This window comes from Exophiala oligosperma (assembly GCF_000835515.1).
Source record: "Exophiala oligosperma strain CBS 72588 unplaced genomic scaffold supercont1.2, whole genome shotgun sequence".
In the NCBI taxonomy this organism is placed as follows: Eukaryota; Fungi; Ascomycota; class Eurotiomycetes; order Chaetothyriales; family Herpotrichiellaceae; genus Exophiala; species Exophiala oligosperma.
In genome coordinates this window covers 2,788,587-2,805,601 of record NW_015622819.1, presented here as the reverse complement: position 1 = coordinate 2,805,601, position 17,015 = coordinate 2,788,587, and the positions used below count along the sequence as shown (strand labels likewise).

The 17,015-nt window shown below is 51.0% G+C and overlaps 6 protein-coding genes across 7 annotated transcripts; 2 read left to right on the top strand and 4 right to left on the bottom strand.

The window, feature by feature from the left end:
- The first annotated feature begins 609 nt into the window (after positions 1-609).
- PV06_02426 lies at positions 610-1,912 on the top strand. Of its 2 annotated transcripts, none has more exons than XM_016403109.1 (2): positions 610-1,021; positions 1,102-1,912. In XM_016403109.1, the coding sequence occupies exon 2, from the start codon at positions 1,299-1,301 to the stop codon at positions 1,854-1,856; it is 558 nt and encodes a 185-aa protein (XP_016267006.1). In that variant the 5' UTR covers positions 610-1,021; positions 1,102-1,298; the 3' UTR covers positions 1,857-1,912. The 2 variants fall into 2 exon arrangements, with proteins under 2 accessions (XP_016267006.1, XP_016267005.1); XM_016403108.1 differs by having other exon boundaries at positions 1,091-1,912.
- On the bottom strand, positions 1,853-3,383 carry PV06_02425 (uncharacterized protein). Its single transcript, XM_016403107.1, has one exon. The coding sequence runs from the start codon at positions 3,258-3,260 to the stop codon at positions 2,022-2,024; it is 1,239 nt and encodes a 412-aa protein (XP_016267004.1). The 5' UTR covers positions 3,261-3,383; the 3' UTR covers positions 1,853-2,021.
- A 198-nt stretch (positions 3,384-3,581) lies between these two features.
- On the top strand, positions 3,582-6,113 carry PV06_02424 (uncharacterized protein). Its single transcript, XM_016403106.1, has one exon. The coding sequence runs from the start codon at positions 3,666-3,668 to the stop codon at positions 5,880-5,882; it is 2,217 nt and encodes a 738-aa protein (XP_016267003.1). The 5' UTR covers positions 3,582-3,665; the 3' UTR covers positions 5,883-6,113.
- Positions 6,114-6,214: 101 nt separating this feature from the next.
- PV06_02423 (uncharacterized protein) lies at positions 6,215-7,350 on the bottom strand (the record flags this gene model as incomplete). Its single annotated transcript, XM_016403105.1, has 2 exons — positions 6,215-6,711; positions 6,861-7,350. The coding sequence occupies 2 exons, from the start codon at positions 7,348-7,350 to the stop codon at positions 6,215-6,217; spliced, it is 987 nt and encodes a 328-aa protein (XP_016267002.1).
- Positions 7,351-7,867: 517 nt separating this feature from the next.
- PV06_02422 (uncharacterized protein) lies at positions 7,868-9,544 on the bottom strand (the record flags this gene model as incomplete). The annotated part of the gene is made up of 4 exons (XM_016403104.1): positions 7,868-8,058; positions 8,120-8,645; positions 8,705-8,848; positions 8,930-9,544. The coding sequence occupies 4 exons, from the start codon at positions 9,542-9,544 to the stop codon at positions 7,868-7,870; spliced, it is 1,476 nt and encodes a 491-aa protein (XP_016267001.1).
- A 398-nt stretch (positions 9,545-9,942) lies between these two features.
- Positions 9,943-16,823, bottom strand: PV06_02421 (uncharacterized protein). Its single transcript, XM_016403103.1, has 2 exons — positions 10,923-16,823; positions 9,943-10,847 (listed from the first exon to the last, which is right to left on the bottom strand). Exons 1-2 carry the CDS (start codon positions 16,392-16,394, stop codon positions 10,119-10,121), a joined length of 6,201 nt encoding a protein of 2,066 aa, XP_016267000.1. The 5' UTR covers positions 16,395-16,823; the 3' UTR covers positions 9,943-10,118.
- Positions 16,824-17,015: the final 192 nt, after the last annotated feature.

Genomic DNA, 17,015 nt, shown 5'->3' with positions numbered 1-17,015 from the left:
GTTGACCAGAACAAATGCTTGTGAGTATGATAACCGTCCTTCCGTAGCTCACAATCACAGTCCCAATGTGCTCTCACCTTGTAAGATGCAACACCTTATTTCGAATGATGATAGAGAGGGAGAACGAAGCATTGGGCAACGAGTTAAGCCCCCAATTCGCCTTCAGCCTTGCAATCACCTGCTCAGCATTATAATCACCTCGCCTCCTGCTACAGCAGGGATTCTTTTAGCTTCCGTCGGAAGACTCGTGCTCTTTCATTACTTACATACCTATGCATGATTTCAGCCATGTCCTCGGACTGTACCAGATAATTAAATTGTACTGTCTAGCGTGAAATTGAGACAACTTCTGTTGACAGCATTGCAGTTTTGGGTGGACGGTAGAAGCTCTCATGAATATCTCTTGACAGCCTCGATAGTATGGTCATATAAATATCCAAAACATGCTCATGAGCAATAATATACTTCTTACTTCCATCTTGTACTCTGTGTACAGATAGCACGGATAATCATATTCTCCATTCTGCGCTCTTCTCTACGTCAACTGAATATATTCTGTATATGTGGGGAAACGTTCCCCATGTTTCTTTCGTCGCAAACACCTTGATCAACAAGTCTTCCACCCCTCGCCACCACATACTAGGTCCTGCATTTGTTCCTACACTTTCCAAATGGAAGAAGCGAGACATCATACTTCACGATCTCATTCGCGTTCGCGCTCTAGATCCCCAGCGCGCTACGAAGAGAAGCGAGCGGGGCACCACCATCATCACCGTCACCACCATGCCCGTCATCGCTCACACTCAGATTCCCCACGACACGGCGGCAGCAGCAGTCGAAGCAGCCAATTGCCTCCTCTTGATAAACCGTTGCCCTTGAACGCTCGCCAGCTGTCGAAACATGACCTGCCCACCCATCGACCCATGTTCGCTCTCTACCTCGACATTCAAAAACGGATAGACATTGACGAACTCGACGGGACCGAAATCAAAGGAAGATGGAAGAGTTTTGTTTCGAAATGGTACCACATCCAGATTTCCCCCTCACTTCTCACAACACGGAACAGCGGCGCGCAGGACTAACATGGTAGGAACCGAGGAGACCTCGCTGAAGGATGGTACGATCCGAAGACTCTCGCAAAGGCTCAAGAACAAGAACGAGAACAAGCCCAAACACAAAGACAAAATTCTTCACCCGTAAACGATCGGTACGCTACCGAGCCCCGTGTCGGCAACAATCAGGGTGACGAAGAGGATGAGGACGAGGATGACTACGGCCCTCCACCGCCAGACTCGGCCATGGTATCACAAGGGCACGCTTCAGGGTCAAAAGATGGATGGCGTGGCCACCACGGTGCTACAATTCCTTCGTTACAAGATCTCCGGTCCCGCGACGAACAAGCGAGAGAAGACGCCGACGAGGAGCGAGCTGCACAACAACAAAACCTAAAACACTCGCGCGCCCTCGATCGGAAACTACAACGCGAACGTCTCGACGAGATGGCACCCCGCGCCGAACCGGGCACGAGGGAACGACAACTCGAGAAGAAGCGGGAAAAGGCCGAGTCCAACCGTGCGTTTGCGTCGGCCAAAGACGGAGGCGGCGAGGTGGAGGTGCGCGACGCGGACATGATGGGCGACGAGGACAGCCTGGGCGAAATCAAGAGGATGCAAAAGGAGCGCGAGAGGAAAAAGAACGAAAGGGAACTGCGCAAGGAGGAGATCCTCCGTGCCCGTAGAGCTGAACGAGAGGCCCGCGTCGCCGGCATGAAGGAGAAGGAGGAGAAGACGATGAGTATGCTCAGAGAAATTGCACGGCAGAGATTCGGAGGTGGTGGCAACACCGATGATGGGTGAAGACAGAGAATTTAGTTGATGTAAAAAGGTACATAGATACAACAATTGTTCTCTCGGGTTAAGATTATTCATAAAATCCCAACATGGCATGAAATTTTGTGCTGTCATTACGACAATTCCCTTCTCAGACACGAGTACGAAAATACATAGTAGGTACCTAGGAGACTAGCTTGCATTAAGTGCGGCGACGGCATCGGCGCCATCTTCTTGTTGCTGCTGTTGCTGTGCTTTATCGCTCGTCCCATTCGTCGTTGGCGCACCCGTATTGGCCTCCTTCGCTTTGTTGGTCGCAGCCATCTGCCACGCCGGGATGGCGGATTTACTCGTGTTCGCATTGTTCGCATTATTCGCATTGGCACCCGCATTAGGATCGAGGCCCAGGCTTTGGGCGAGAGGCGTGATGGCAGTTTGGAAGGTGGCCGCACTCGGTGGTTTTGTTGAGTTAGGCGACTGGGGCGCTCCCATAGCGTAAGGGTTTCCCGGGACGTATCCAGGCGGCGGCCGAGTTTGGTTTGCACCATACGTCTCCGTTGACGGGGTAGTTGAAGCACTGCTCGACGTGGGCAGGATACCAGGCTGGGATTTTGGAATGTTTTGTGTCAAACTGTTCGAGCCGCTACCGTAACCGCTGCCGTAACCACTGCCGTAACGGTTACCCATGAGGGCTTTGAGGCTGCCGAGTTCAGTACCGAGTTCCTTGAGTTGCTTCTCGCTTGCATCGCGCACATTCTCGATGCTGCGGGGAATGGTCGATTTCATGGAGCTGATCTCCATCTCCCAGCGTCGTGCGTCATCTTCGCGGCGCATGTTGGCGGCTCGGAGGTCCGCCACGATCGTCTCGATATCTGCAATAGCATAGTCGAGGCGCTGCGTGCGTTGTTCTTCTGCTTCTTTCAAGGCGGCGGTGTCGGCTGACAGGGTATCAAGCAAGGCAAACGCTTTGTTGAACTGTTCATCGATTGAAGCTTTATCTTGCTCGAGTTGTTCGGGAGTCGGAGGTGCGATCAGTGGCTTTATGTAACGCTGTGCGAGAACATACAGACCGTAGCTGGCGCCGGACACCACTGTAGCCATGATGAACCAGTCGCGCCAGTCCCGTCGAGGAGGCTCCGGTGGAGGCTGTGGTGGTGACCATTGGTCACCGTAGGGATTGTAAGGATATGGGTAGTGCTGTGATGGGGGCCCGCGTGGGACCTGTTGAGTTGGAGGAGGATAGTATGCATTCTGCACGGGTTGAGAGGAGGGATCGGGACCGCTGGCTCTGGCGAGTGAAAGATCGATTTCTTCTTGAGTGAGGTTCTTGGACTTGAGGAATTCAATGCGCTTTTCCAGCGGCGCCGAGGCGACAGAGGGATCTTGAAGGAAAGTCACGGCGGACGTGATCAGATCCTCTCGAGGAGCCATGGCGGCGGCAAGGACTGTCTGCAAGTCACCACATGTGCCTCAGAATATGGTTCTGGGCGAGGTGTTTTATGAAGTCCGAGAAGAACCGCTGACACGACGGAACGAGTGGGAAATTGATGATGGATTGTTCGAAAGGACGAAATAATGGTGGATGGGAGGCTGGCTGCAATTGAGGTCCAGGGAATTCAGCCGAGGCTAATCATCACGTGCCAAACGGGCCAATCTTAGTAATTTATTATCTAAGAATTCCGTCGCCGTGGTAATGGCTGTAAATCGCGCTGATTGTTGTTTAGTCTCATTTCGACTGAATGCTCACGAACTCCACGATGAACCTTGGCTACACGTTTTGCGACAACATTGATTGCGAAGGCGACTGACTCTCCCACGGGCTTATAATCAGACGCCATGTCGCAACCACCTGGACTTTTCAGCGTGCGCCGTCCTCGCGAAACCCTGGGCCACATACAGAACTTCTCGGGAATCCCGCAACCTGCTTCTGCTGTGAAGCGCGTCTCTTCAAGCAATGAATTACGAAATGCGCCGTTCACAGCATCCCACGCTCGATCAATATCGATAAACCAGAGCGTCCAGCGTCCTGCACAGCCGAACTTCCATCGCTCATCTTCCGGAGGAAATTTGGCCGACATGGGCATGTCCACTGCAAGAAGATCAGTTTCTAGTAACATGTTTGGCAGCGCAAACACTGGCAGGCAGAGTCTTGCGCCAAATCAGTTATTTGGGTCACAAACACCTGCGTCGCAAAGCATGCAACGACGAAGCAGTATATTCTCCCGACCCTCCGGCCATGGTCCCGTCGCTCACCAATCCTTCTTCTCGCAACCTCCTGCTCCTGGCATTGCGCCCAAAGATCCTCGACCTCTGCGGGACTCCTCGTATAGAACGCGACTGAGTCAAGAATTGCTGGACTATCTGACACAGAACAACTTCGAATTGGAAATGAAACACTCGTTGACACAAAACTCTGTAAAATCACCTACGCAAAAAGATTTCACCTTCATGTTCCAATGGCTCTACCGGCGTATTGATCCTGGGTACAAATTTCAGAAGAGCATCGACACCGAAGTGCCACCGATCATGAAACAGTTGAGATATCCATATGAAAGAGATATTACAAAATCACACTTGGTCGCAGTTGGAGGACAGAATTGGCCTCGCTTTCTTGGATTACTACATTGGATGATGCAGCTCGCACAAATGTTGGATAATTTCACCCGAGGAGCCTACGATGACGCATGTGCTGAGGCGGGTGTCGATATTGCAAGTGACAGAATTGTCTTTAGGTTCTTGTTCGGCGCATATCAGGACTGGCTGCAGATGGGACCTGAAGACGACAAGGAGAGCGAAGAAGCTGCTTTACGACCTCATATCCAAGCAATGACAGATGAATTCGAGCGGATCAACTCCAAACATGCAGAAGAGCTGCAGCTGTACGAAGCAGAGCACGAAGCTTTGAAAGCGCAGGTCGAAGAGTTTGAGCGCAACGCACCCGATGTAGCCAAGCTGGACAAACATTTTAAGATTTTGGAGGATGACAAGAAAAAATTCGAAGAGTATAATGCAAACGTACAAGCGAAGATTGAAAAGTACGACGCGCGAATCAAGATCCTGGAAGCAGAAATCCAACGAACAGAGGCAGACCTGCAAGTAGTTGAGCAAGAACGCCAGAGCCTCCAACAGTCTGTCGATCGACAAGGCCTGAACATCCAAGACATCGACCGAATGAACACGGAACGTGAACGACTGACGAAAAGCCACGAAGACGCACTCGCGATGTTGGATGAAGTCAACAAGAAAGTGCTGGAGAAAGAGGCCGAGACATCACGCAAACTTGAAGACCTCGAAGTTATCGTTAAACGGTACAATTCATTGGGCTACCAAATGTCCCTCATCCCCTCGACGGCTGTCAATGCTAAAGGTGCAGACTACGAACTCAGCCTCAACATTTCGGACAGTTTCTCGACGTCGACATCGCGGAGGAGAGGATCCCCCGACACCGACCGTCTGCTGGCGGACAACAACGTAGGCTACTCGCCCGTCCACCTGCTGAATCTGGATCTACGGGGCGCGGTCCGGAACGCCTTCATCGCACTGCGCAAAGACATCAACGAACGCCGCAAGGCCGCCGCGGACGCGGACCTGAACGCGCGCGACTTTTTGGACAACATTTCGGAAGCTCTGCACGAGAAGAACACCGAGATTGACAATCTGAATTACCGCGTCAACGAAGCTAGTCGGATGTACGCTTCGCTCAAGGAGAGTCAGACCACGACGCACACGCAGCAGACGAGCGCGATCGAGAAGCTCGAGAAGGAATTGGCTAGGATGAGGGAGGGCTTGGAGCGCGGCGTCGTCGAGCTCGAGCAGCGCGAGATGGAGGTCGGCGTGGCCTGGGAGAGTATGCGAGAGGAAGCGGCCAGGGTTCGCGAAGAATTACATTCGGGCATCGAAAGATGTCTGGAGGACGTGATTCGATTCAAGGTTCACGTCCAAAAAGGACTCGAGGAGTTTGAGGGCTGGGTTGGGGAGGAAGTCGAGGTGGAGTTGTTGGGTGACGAGATGGATGGGATGGATTTGGATGGTAAGAAGAAGGATGATGAGTGAATGAGTTTTGAGTGAAGTGTTCTGACCAGCGCGGTTGAGTGCTTGGTTGTGTTTTTTTTGTTTCTTGATGACGAACTGGATGATGATAATGGTGCACTTTTCACGGTTCTAGTTGGGCGCTCTTGAGAAATATATATACACCTGGTACTTTGGTACAACTGGAAAAATATACTGCACACCGACTCCCCTGTTAGGTTTCAATCCGTACTCTTTATTTCTGTTGAGCGTGACTATCTGACAACTCAACTACAACCTGTCTGTATCTCCCAGTGCAAAAGGTAAATAAGTAAGTAGTCATTGTTTGTTGTGTCTTTCAGGCCTGGTTCATTCCCTTACTCCTTCTTGACAAACAAAATCACCCCCCTGAACACGCCCCTCAACCTTTCTTGTCCTGGCTCGACACCGGCGTCGTGCAACAGTCCCTCGATCTTCCTCCTTAGCATCCTGAGAGGGTCCCTTTCGGTCCCGACAAGGTCAGGGTGCGCCTGGCGCCACCTCGTCTCGGCGCTTCCCGTCGCCATGGCCTTTTCGAACAGGTCCATGTCGACTCCCTGCTCGTCTTGAGGTTTGGCGACGTAGAAGGGTCTGTCGATGGGCCAGTCAAGCCGAACGAAGGAGGTTTCGTCAAACCCTTCAGTTTGCTGTCCGGGTGGACCGCTCCAAGGCAAAGGCAGGTCAGTGTAACGATCCCTCACCAGGATGTTACCAGGTAGGATATAAGGTTTCAATTCGGTCTCTTGGTGCTCGTCTATGGCGGCCTGGATGGAATCGGCGTTGGGCATGGACGGGTGTGGGTGACCTGGACCGGATGTCCAGATCGCGGCGGTTCCTGTTTTCAGATCCGACGTGACGTTAGATGAGTGGCCAAGACAAGGAAATTATGACGAGGACCCTGAGATTGACAGATGGCATGACGAGGAACGGGACACGAATCAAAATGACAGGCGACACGACAAATAGAAAGGTTGGTCAACATACCTCCTGGTTTCAAAACTCTTGAAGCGGCAGCCCAGAATCGTGGCATGTCGAACCAGTGAGCCGCGTTGGCGGCAGTGATGAGATCGACACTCCCATCTTCGACTGGAGGTGTGAGGTTGGACCCCAACTCTTCACAAGTCGAGATTTCAAAGGAAACCTTGGTAGAATCTTCCGGATTCGTGAGGCTGCTGCGTGCCGTACTGATCATTCCCTCTGCCGGATCCAGACCAAAGACTTTTGTGAAATGTGGTGCAAGTGCTCTTGTAGCGTAGCCCGTACCGCAACCTACGTCCACAAGAATGTCGAGTTGACCACCGGTCGAAGTGTGATGATCCAATATGGTCCGATAGACTCCCGGGTCATAGTCACGACGGATTTCCGAGTACGCTCGTCCTTGATCGGCGTTGTACGTGCTAAAGGTCTTTTCTTGAGAGAACGACGATGACGAATCTGCGGGAGGAGCAGGGTTAGGAGTGGTTTCGGTCGTCATGGTGACTCGTTGAAGAGGTAAGAAAGAGCTAAAGTACTTTCTTGAAGACGTAGACGATACTAGAATGTCCTTTGAGCAGCAGGCTTTTCTTTTTTGCTTTTCCCCAAAAGAATGAAACAAAAAAAGAGACAGAGCGGAAGAGAATGAATCAAGTCAAGACCTGTGTCTAATACACTAAAGCAATGTTGGCCAAGAAGATGTTGTGTTTGTAGAGGCTTGATGAGCATACTTATGTGTTGTATTAGAGTCGGGGGTTTCGGGGGACGTGGAGTCGCAAGGCTGTCCTTTTGGGTCAGAAAACAACCAATAGGACGAGGGTCCGAGCCACCAACGCTATGCCCTTTACAGGGCAGCACTGCGAGGTTTCGCAACCGATGCCTCGTGGTTGTCGTTCTTAGCGCTAAAAAGGCATTCCTTGAGTCGCAAACGAGCCTGGAGCCCGTCACAGCAACAAGAATCATTACGTTGGTATGTTCGGAAGGGTCGATCGGCTCTTGACAGAACCAAAAAAAAGGTTTCAAATCACGCCGGACTCGGGCAACGCGCTGAATAGATTGTTTTCGGCAGTATCGGCCAATAGACGGGCCTGTCTTACCCCCAAGGAAGCATCGATGTGTCTCAGTTGTTCAATCGCAAAGACCCGTAAACTGTACGGAACCAAAGTTTCCAGGGCGACGAGGTACAATGGTTGGATCAACGATATGTAACCTGTAGCCAAAGCGTGTGTCAGAAAAAAACGCCCCGGGAACTTGACAAAACGGTGGCTTACTAGGACTGCCGGAAAAGTTGGAGACAGAAATGCAAACGTCGGTACACAGCCGGCGTGCCATGTTTTGGGAGGTGGCAATCTCTTGCGGATCGACGCTGATTTCTAGTCTCATCTGGCTGACCAAAAGTCGAAGGATGCGCCAGTTGTTCCAAGCCTCCGCGATCCAGAGCGTAGGGTAGACGTGTCGGACCCCTTGTAGGAGTTCCTCGGCGACCCTCGCAGGCCCATGAACCACGGAATACCTCCAGGAATCGGGCAATCCGGCCGCCCATGACTCGAGGTCGTTGTCGATATCGACCGCCATGTTTAGTAAGATTTTCCCGTTCATCTTCGTGTCATCACCTTCTTCTTGACGATGAAGAGCGGCCTTGAGATTGACGACCCGGAAACATATCTCGGTGATGGAACTCGGACTGGCGACTCTAGAATTTTGCCAGAGTTGTCTCATGAGACTCCCTTGGAAATCGCAGGTGGTTTGGACCAGCGCTCTGGGAACAGCCACGCGTTTCTGCATACAGACCAAAAGCTGCCAATTGGTTCGTTAAAAGAGCATGGCAAGTCGACAGAAGAACAAGAAAAACTTACTATTTGAGAACGGACCTGGATGTAAAGTTGTCCTCCACGTTGACGTTGAAATTGATCTTGACCTCGAAGTTCCAACAAGGTCAGTGCTGCATTGACATGGGCTTCCCAATACCTATGTCGTTGCCAAGTTCTAAAATTTAGTAGCTAGACACATTGTGAGACTGATCAGTAATCTGGTCCGGGAACGATAAACTTATCTGTGTCGGGCAAAAAGTCATCTCGTACCTCGAAAAGAATCAAAAGGGTAATTGCAAGTAGAGTGTCGTCGGACTTTGCTCGCTCTGGATCGTCTAGAGCAAACTTAAGGGCTGCCAATGTTTTGGAATACTGCTCTGAAGATTTGATCTGGATACCTAGATCCAGAGAGACATTGAACAAAGCACTCAATCCGACAGCTTCGATGACCGCCCGGATCAAACCACCACTGGAGGTGTCTGCCGTGTACAACTGGCCCAACCAAGAGGAATAATCGCCGAAGAATGTACCCTTTTCGGACAAGAATTTGTCAAAGAAGAAGTTTGCTCCAATATCATAGACAGAAGGGGACAGGGTCGAGTAGAAGATATCGGGAGTGCTTGTCGTGCTTGTGGTCATGCTTGAAGATACCATCGCCAATGAGCGTCGAGATTCTGCAGAACAGTGTTCGTCTTCTGGCGGTAATTTGAATTTGCGAACAACCTCCCGAGTCTGATCTCGGAAGATGGCTTCGTCGAAATTGCGATAAGTACAAGGTTCTCGTGCCTTTTGACATTTGAGACATGTCGGCTTCGTCACGTCGCATCTGATCTTCCTCTGTCGACAACGTTGACAACCTCTGCTCGGTTTGCCACAGAAAACCATGGTGAAGACGAAGACCCGGGCGATGGTTTTTGGTGTGACACTTTGATCATGGGTGGTAGGGTTTCAGTTCTCGGCCGAAGCCATGGGGTCTTGAGGGTTTCATGGGCACATCTCAACGAATGGGCCGAGAGGGGGTCGAGGAGAGGTATGAACGGTACCTAGGAATGGAATAACAAATTCGATGAACGTACGGTTCGAGTCAATTAGCGAACGGAGTGTCGACTATCCCAATGGCACCACCAGAGAGAGAGAGGCTCAGTTAAAAGCGGCACCGCGAAAATTCCTTTCCCATCATCTTAGAATCCCGATTCCGCTCCGTCATCGGTATCTCTGCAAGGACTCAATGTTGAAGCATCTCTTTAAATAACTATCATGGTCGAAAAAGAGATCGAATTTGTTGAAGCGATTGGATATTATTGTAACTTTTCAGTCATAGGAACAAATAACGATCGTATTACCCAAGTACCTTACCCATCCTGCAGAACTCCCTCGAAGCATTGCTCATCCTCCTTTTTGCAACTTGCCCAGCTGCCTCACTCGACATCAGCTCTATCAATCATCGAGTCCATCTCAATCAGTCGACACCATTAGCCTCACCATTGGTGTGACCATTGGTTTCGATCTTGTCCTGCGTCAATGTCCAATTCTTCACATTGACATCCAAAGCCCCTTCGTCACTCTCAGCCTTGCCGTGTCCAAACTTTTTGATGTCCCATTTCTCGACGCCTTCCACGCCACGCAAGTCCTCCGGGAACGTGCGGAACGCATCGGCATTGAGCTGCTCGTACTCTGCATATCCCTTGGGGTAGTCACCGAAGCGTTCCAACGCCAATTTCAAGAGGACCATGTGACGACGAGCGTACGTCCCCTGGGACGCTGCCTTGTCCAGACCCAAAGCCGCAAGGTCCACGGGTTCAGGATCGGTCGACAAGACGGTAACGTCGTCGTCCTCGTTGAGACCCATGGGGTCGAGGGTCAAAGCCCGCAGGACGTTTTCGTGCACCCCGACGGCACGCTTGAAGTACCGGCGCGCAATCTCTTCCGCCCCTTTGGTACCTTGCAAGGCCAGACCGGTACTCACGAGCAACTGGCCCAGGAGAATGTTCATCTCCAGCGTGACCACGTGCGACGAACCGTAGACGCGACGCAAGTTGTACGCAATGTCGGCAGCGAGGTTCAGCGCGAGATCATGGTGTTTGAGCAGGAAGCGAACAAGAACCAATCTGCGGCCGAGCGTGAGTACAACCGACGGTCCCCAGGCGGAGTGGGTTTCGCGAGCGTCCCACAGCCGGGTCAGCAACCACTAGAAAACCGAAAAGGTCAGTCCTCTGAGTCTTGGGGAGCAGCGAATGAGTATGTGTGAGATGACAAAACTTACCTCTAGCGTGACAAAGTCCTTCTGCTCGCCAAGGATCGTAATGATGGTGTTCAACTCCTTCAGGGGTATGACGGTGAGGTTGAGTCTTTGTACCTTCGCAGACTCCAACACCTGCCGTAAAATTTCACTGGCAATCTGGATCTGGGCATAACGAGTCTTCTTGTGATGGTGAATGTCGGCGAGGGTCGCCGCCAAGACGAAGCCATGCTTGATCGCCCCAGGTGTGGTGTACCAACCGTTGGCATGACTGTATCGGAAGGCAGTCTGAGCCAGATCGCAAGCCTGCTTTTCTTGCCCACGCTTCAGGAAACGTCTTACTGCTTCAATACTTGCGAGGTGGACAGAAAGGAGGAACGACTTTATCTGATGGACCTCGAAGTATTCGAGGAGTGTCGTGACGAGGATTTTGACCTGCGCAACGTCTCCGACCTTGGCCTTCTCACCTGAAGATCTGAGGAAGAAGCTCACCAGCTCATCCTGCACGTGCACGAGCAATGTGGCACGGCCCTGCTCCTTCAAAAAGGAGTGGAGACGGGCCGCGATACCGTAGACCTCTTCAAACGAAGAATTGCTACGGATTGATCGTTGGAAGTCTTCATAGTACACAATCTCGGTCAAGATGGAAAGGTAAATATCACTGAACGACTGTAACGAGTCTTGCCTGAGACTGTGCTCCAGTTGTGCAATGTAAATTGCGCTGGAGCGACTGGCCGATGCGAGGTCGAGCTTGTACTTCTTGGAGTTGCTGGTGTCCTTGGTCACCAGTTGCCAACGAAGTTCCTCGGCAAGCTCCAGCCCTTGGTGTGTCTCGCTGACGGCAATGAAGCTCGCGGCGACAGCTGACGCAGCACTGACGAGTCGGGTAGAGCTCGTCTCGCTGGTCACGACGTGGCTGGTGAACTCGGTCAGCTCCTTGACGGCCTCGATCTTCTTGGACTGTTTGGCGTAGAGGTGAGACACCTCCTTGAGTTGCTCGAGCGACTCTTCGTGGGCCCATCCGTAATGACTTCTGGTCTCCGTCATACGTTTGCGGACAACGGTCACCGCGCGTTCAACTTGTTCCTTGGACGCAGTGACGTGGGTGCTTCGAGCTGCCTCCAATGCTCTCATTTCATAGACGGCATCCAAGCTGGCTCTGGCTTCGGCATGGTACTCGGTTGCTTTGGCGTTGCCAGCAAGCTCCTCGTACAGTGCCACAGCCTCAGTCTCGTGGCGTTTGGATACCCTGCACAAGCGTGCAAAGCTCAAGGTGACCTCTTGGGTGAACTTGTGTTCGGTCCCGAATACTGTGATGCATGCCTGACGATATCTTTTCGTAATCTCGTAAACGAGGGTGGACTCCGTTCGTGAACTTTGAATGCTCTCCACGTATCGATCATATATCGTGGATACGAACGTGGTGCTGTGGAATTGCTTCAATTCTTTTCCTTTGTGAACAAAAGTGTTCAGAAGCAACGAATATGCCCACGTGGCATCTTGATAGCGCCGCTCGAGCCAATACAGATTGGCGACGGTACTGAGAGCATCTAGTGCTTCAGGATGACAGGTATCCGAACCCTTTGACAACAGATCAACAATTTGTCTGTAATACCCAATGGAGATGGGTTCGGGGTTTGTGAGCTGAGCGAGGGTCCACAATGTCTTGATCACTTGAGCATCGCCTGGTCCGTAGAACTTCTTGTAGTCCTCCAGGAGTTCCTGGTGAAGTTGGACTGTCTTGCTTCGAGATCTGTTCTGGTCAAAGAGTCTGAGCAGGTGAGCAAGGTTGTGCTTTACAATGCTATCATCAACCTTGCGTGTCGCCCTGACGCCATAGTAGAGTCGTTCTCGGAGGTCCTGCGCCTTGTTGAAGCGCAGACGTGCTTCGTAAGCAACGATGAGTTGATCAGCAAGTTCTAGGGCAAACTCAGGATTGCTGACTGGTTGGCCAACATCCTCGATCGAAGCAGACAGGAAGCTTGCCCAGAAGATTCGAAGCACTTCTTTGATGGTGGACGTGGCCTCCTTCCACCGCTTTTGTCCCATGTAGGCATAAACCACCTGCTTGACTGCCGACGTAGAGGTCACGTCTAGCTGTGTTGACTGCGAAGTCTCAATGCTAGTTATGATCTCGGTGACCATAGACTGGCTGATATGTGTTTCAGAGCTCGACGAGGAAGATGCCTGCTTGAGGATCTCTCGTTGAGTCGACTGTACTTGCTCCTCCACTTCCTTGTAAGATGAGCTCTCGACCTTGGAGTAGGCCTTGGTAACAGATGAGTGGTGCTTGAAGATGTCCAGCGCCACTGAAGTTACGCCCACAGTCTTCAAGATCTTACCAACCTCAAACAGTCGCGAGCTGATTTCCTGTGAGCGCGCTACTGAGGTTGACTGATACTCCTCCCAAAGTCCAACTAATAACGCCGATGCCTCAGTGGAGCGTTTGGTCGACTCGAGGAAGCTAGCGTACTTGGTGGCAAAGTCGATCCTTTTGCGAACCAAGCTCATTGAATCACCAGTATGGCTTTGAATGGATAGGTGATGCCATGCTTCGATGTATGCATGCTCAGCTTTGGCCATGAGCCCCTTTGTAGTGTAGCTCTGAGCTACATGAAAGAGCTCATCAATATGCTTGTGGCTTTCTGCACGAATAAGCGCGTGATCTTGCTCTTCGTCCCAGTCCCAGCTTTCATACTCCGAGTCTTTGCCACGACGCGAGACAACCCGAACACCTAGAGATCCGGTACGTTTGATGGTGCCAGTCTCCTCAGTGCTTTGGGTACCTTGTGTGTATATTGTCTTCTCGATCTCAACTGCCTTAGACTCTTCTTTTATTGATCTGTAAAGTTCAATGAGTTGAGATTTGTACTTCAGCACCACCTCAGAACTCGATCCGTATTGTGTGGTGTAGCTTTTGATGAGAGTAGTAATGATCTCTTCTCTGCGTGAAACAACTTCATTTCGGGTGGTAATTGTCAGGGTGCTTGTAACGTCCAAAAATTGAGTTGCACAGCGACTATACAATGGATGGGTGATTGAGAAAATGCTTGCCGTGAGCTGAGTAGCTGAGTAGAAGTAGTCACCAGCGGACTTGAAGTGGTTCTTCTCAGTCAAGATGGTTGCGAGGACAATCAGAGTTTGTAGGACGACTTGATTGTTCGCGTTGAGAACCTTCCGGCGTATATCTAGCGAGGTAGTGTGCCATGTTTCTTGGAGTGTGGCGGGCTCCCAGGTCCAGACGGCCTTTTCAAGTAGAGGCACCGTTGCCAAGGTGGGAAGGACCGGAAGAAGAGCTTTCTTCAACTCTGCGGTATTGTTTCGAGTTTGCGGGTGCATGTCAAGGTAATGGATCAGCCAATACCTTGTGGCATACTCAGCAAGGGGAGCCTGGTCGAAGATTTGATGGATTTGGCCAGATGTCAAAGACGAGAAGGATGGCTCTTTGTTTTCCTTGACGCTGAGCTTCAGGTAAAGCAGGAGTCTCTGTACCAGCTCAAAGGATGGTTGCTTGCTGAGTTCAAAGTATTCTGACACCACGCTTTTGATAATAGAGTGACGCAGATACAAAAGACCATCTTCGAGAGAGACCAAGGCAGCAACTGGCTTCAAAGCATGTAAAGGCTGGATCTGCCGGTCACTGATGGTGCCTGCCTTCAGATCGATTGCATAAAGCAACGATAGCTCCTCAATAGTCATTGGTCGTTGAGAGATTGAGAGCCAAGTCAAAAGCTGTTTGCCTTCCTCGGAAAGATTTGCACTGATGAGCAAATCACGAATGCCTTCCTGAAGCGGCTTCGAGCTCTTGCTTATCGCTGCAGCAGCCTTGAGGAACTTCTCTCCAGACTGCTCTCTGAGCAGGGACTTGGTGAGTAACTTTGCCCACAGGAAGTTACTCTTTGAAGCTTCCACGATCTGATGAATGAGAACATCTTGATCCAGCCTTGGAGTGTTCTGCAAGTAATGATGGCTATGAAGGAGGCCTGACACTACCGCTGATACATCATCATAGATAAGATCGTACGAGATGTCAACGTCATTTGGCGCCTTCGATGCCAACGCGGTTGGCTGAGAAAGAGTAATGAGCTTCACCTTTTCGTGCATTGATGTTGTGTCGAGGAGATGTTTGTGCAGCTTTTGAGCGACTTTTACGTCACTGGATACCTCATCGAGCCCATCGACAATGATAAGGGTCTCCTTCGCCTGGGAATGTGTCGATGCAATCACTTTCCCAAGTGCAGTCCAAAGGATGGACTCATACGCCGCAAGGTCATGTGCTTCGTGTGAACTCGCATACGCTTCGGATAGAATCTTATAGGATTCCACATTTCCAACACGTGTTTCAAGAAATTGCGACAAGAGACGCTGAACAACGTGCAAGCTTGATGCCTGTACCTTCGTTCGGCCGTTGATTGGAACGAAGAGGACAGTGTACGAGTTCTTGGAGTGAATGCGTTGCACAGTATCAACGATGGTCCCCGCGAGAACGGTCTTTCCAGATCCTGGAGGGCCAGTAATGGCGAGTGATTTCTTGCCACTGTTCAGGAATCTGGTCAGATAGGGCTGTGCCCACAGACAAGTCAGCTGCTGACGATCATTTACGAGCATGGTGTGATCTCCCCATTTGTATTTCAAGATACTGTCTTGAATGGAAAGCCACGAACGCAAGCTCCTGAAAGCAACCAGGTTGTCCATGTCGACATTCTCCTGGGAGAGCTGATATTTCCACATTGACTCGACAATTTTGTCGCGTCGACTTTGGAAACTTTCAATGGTGTTGCTGAAGTCGCTGTAGATGTCAATGGCTTCATCTGATTCAGCTGAGGACCTGATGGCCTGATAGAACTTGAGAGAGACATCAGACACGAGAGTCACCAAGTCCGCATATGCAAGGACAAGTTGCTCATTGATATCGAAGGAAGCATTGAACAGCTCGACTCGGTCAAGCAACGCAATCAGGTCCAGAGAGCATTTGAAGAAGAACCCAAAGGACGCCTGAAGCGCAGCAGCATTCTCGTCACCGAGATCCAGCAACAAGATGCAGTAGCCAAAGGCGATCTCGGCGCCGTCATAGTTGCCTCCCGTGAATTGTTCAATGGCTTGGTCGAAGTCATAGAACTTCTCGGCAAAGGACTGGGCCCAGGCAAGCACTTTGTCCCAGGCGCTTCCTTCGGTCGGAAGCCTGTGAAGTCTTTCTTTGCTGATCTTTTCAATCAGAGTTGGGTAGGAGCTTACGATCCCCTTCGAGATGGCGGCCCCCAACTCGTCTGCGCAGCGACGCTTCAATACATTGACGGTCTCTGCCATCTTGGCTGAGCCGCTTCCGCTGGATGTATTCGTCGTCTCTTTACGGAAAGACCGCATCGTGGTTTGGTGTGCTGCGTGCGATCCATTTGTGTATGCCCCGTAGCTGGTGGATCGGTGAGCTTGGTGATGATTGTTGCCTCCGGGCTTTGGAAAGCCGTTTGAGAGATAGCTCGAAACTGTCGCGGCCATGGTTAAACTATGGCTCGTTGAACTTGTTAATGTCGACAGTATGTCATGCCCTTGCTGCCCAGCGTCTGGTCTCTGAAGTGGTTGGCCTTGCGGTTTGCTTCCGTCAGGTTTGCTGTATACCGTCTCGGCGGTGTTGGAGGGTCTGTCTGTATTTTCAGAGAGGGAGCTCCTAGAGTCCGATGATGGCTGTAAATAGCCTCGTTTGTTGGGGTTGTACTCGCTGTCACCGTCACCATACAACCAAAAGGGTATATCTGTGCTTGATGATACAAATGATCTTTTGTTTGATACGGTACAGTTGGAATGAGCGACAAGCTTCTCTTTGGCTCGGAAGGTCGCCGTGAGGGATTTTGAGCTTGGAAAGGGAGAGATTCTTCACGGTGGCAGTTCAATAACGGCGAATGGAGATAGTCTTCACGTACATATCTGGTCTCAGAGTCCTACAGTTCAATGGTTGGAGGTACTAGTCAAGTATACCACCCTCCACCGACTTGCCTTTGACCCTTATATCCTTGCCAATCATTGCTAGAAGCGTCTCCGCAGAACGAAAGAGGGCAAGAAGTGAGGTCATGTACTTGATCAATTGCTCCTTCAGGAAAAGTTCCGTCAATCCCAAGGCCA

Bases quoted from the DNA above. Each gene is read 5' to 3' on its own strand.
- PV06_02426 (XM_016403108.1), top strand. From the start codon at position 672: ATGGAAGAAGCGAGACATCATACTTCACGATCTCATTCGCGTTCGCGC. The intron at 1,022-1,090 runs GTACCACATCCA...CTAACATGGTAG, and splicing joins AAGAGTTTTGTTTCGAAATG to GAACCGAGGAGACCTCGCTG.
- PV06_02425 (XM_016403107.1), bottom strand. From the start codon at position 3,260: ATGGCTCCTCGAGAGGATCTGATCACGTCCGCCGTGACTTTCCTTCAA.
- PV06_02424 (XM_016403106.1), top strand. From the start codon at position 3,666: ATGTCGCAACCACCTGGACTTTTCAGCGTGCGCCGTCCTCGCGAAACC.
- PV06_02421 (XM_016403103.1), bottom strand. From the start codon at position 16,394: ATGGCCGCGACAGTTTCGAGCTATCTCTCAAACGGCTTTCCAAAGCCC. The intron at 10,848-10,922 runs GTAAGTTTTGTC...TCGGTTTTCTAG, and splicing joins AGGACTTTGTCACGCTAGAG to TGGTTGCTGACCCGGCTGTG.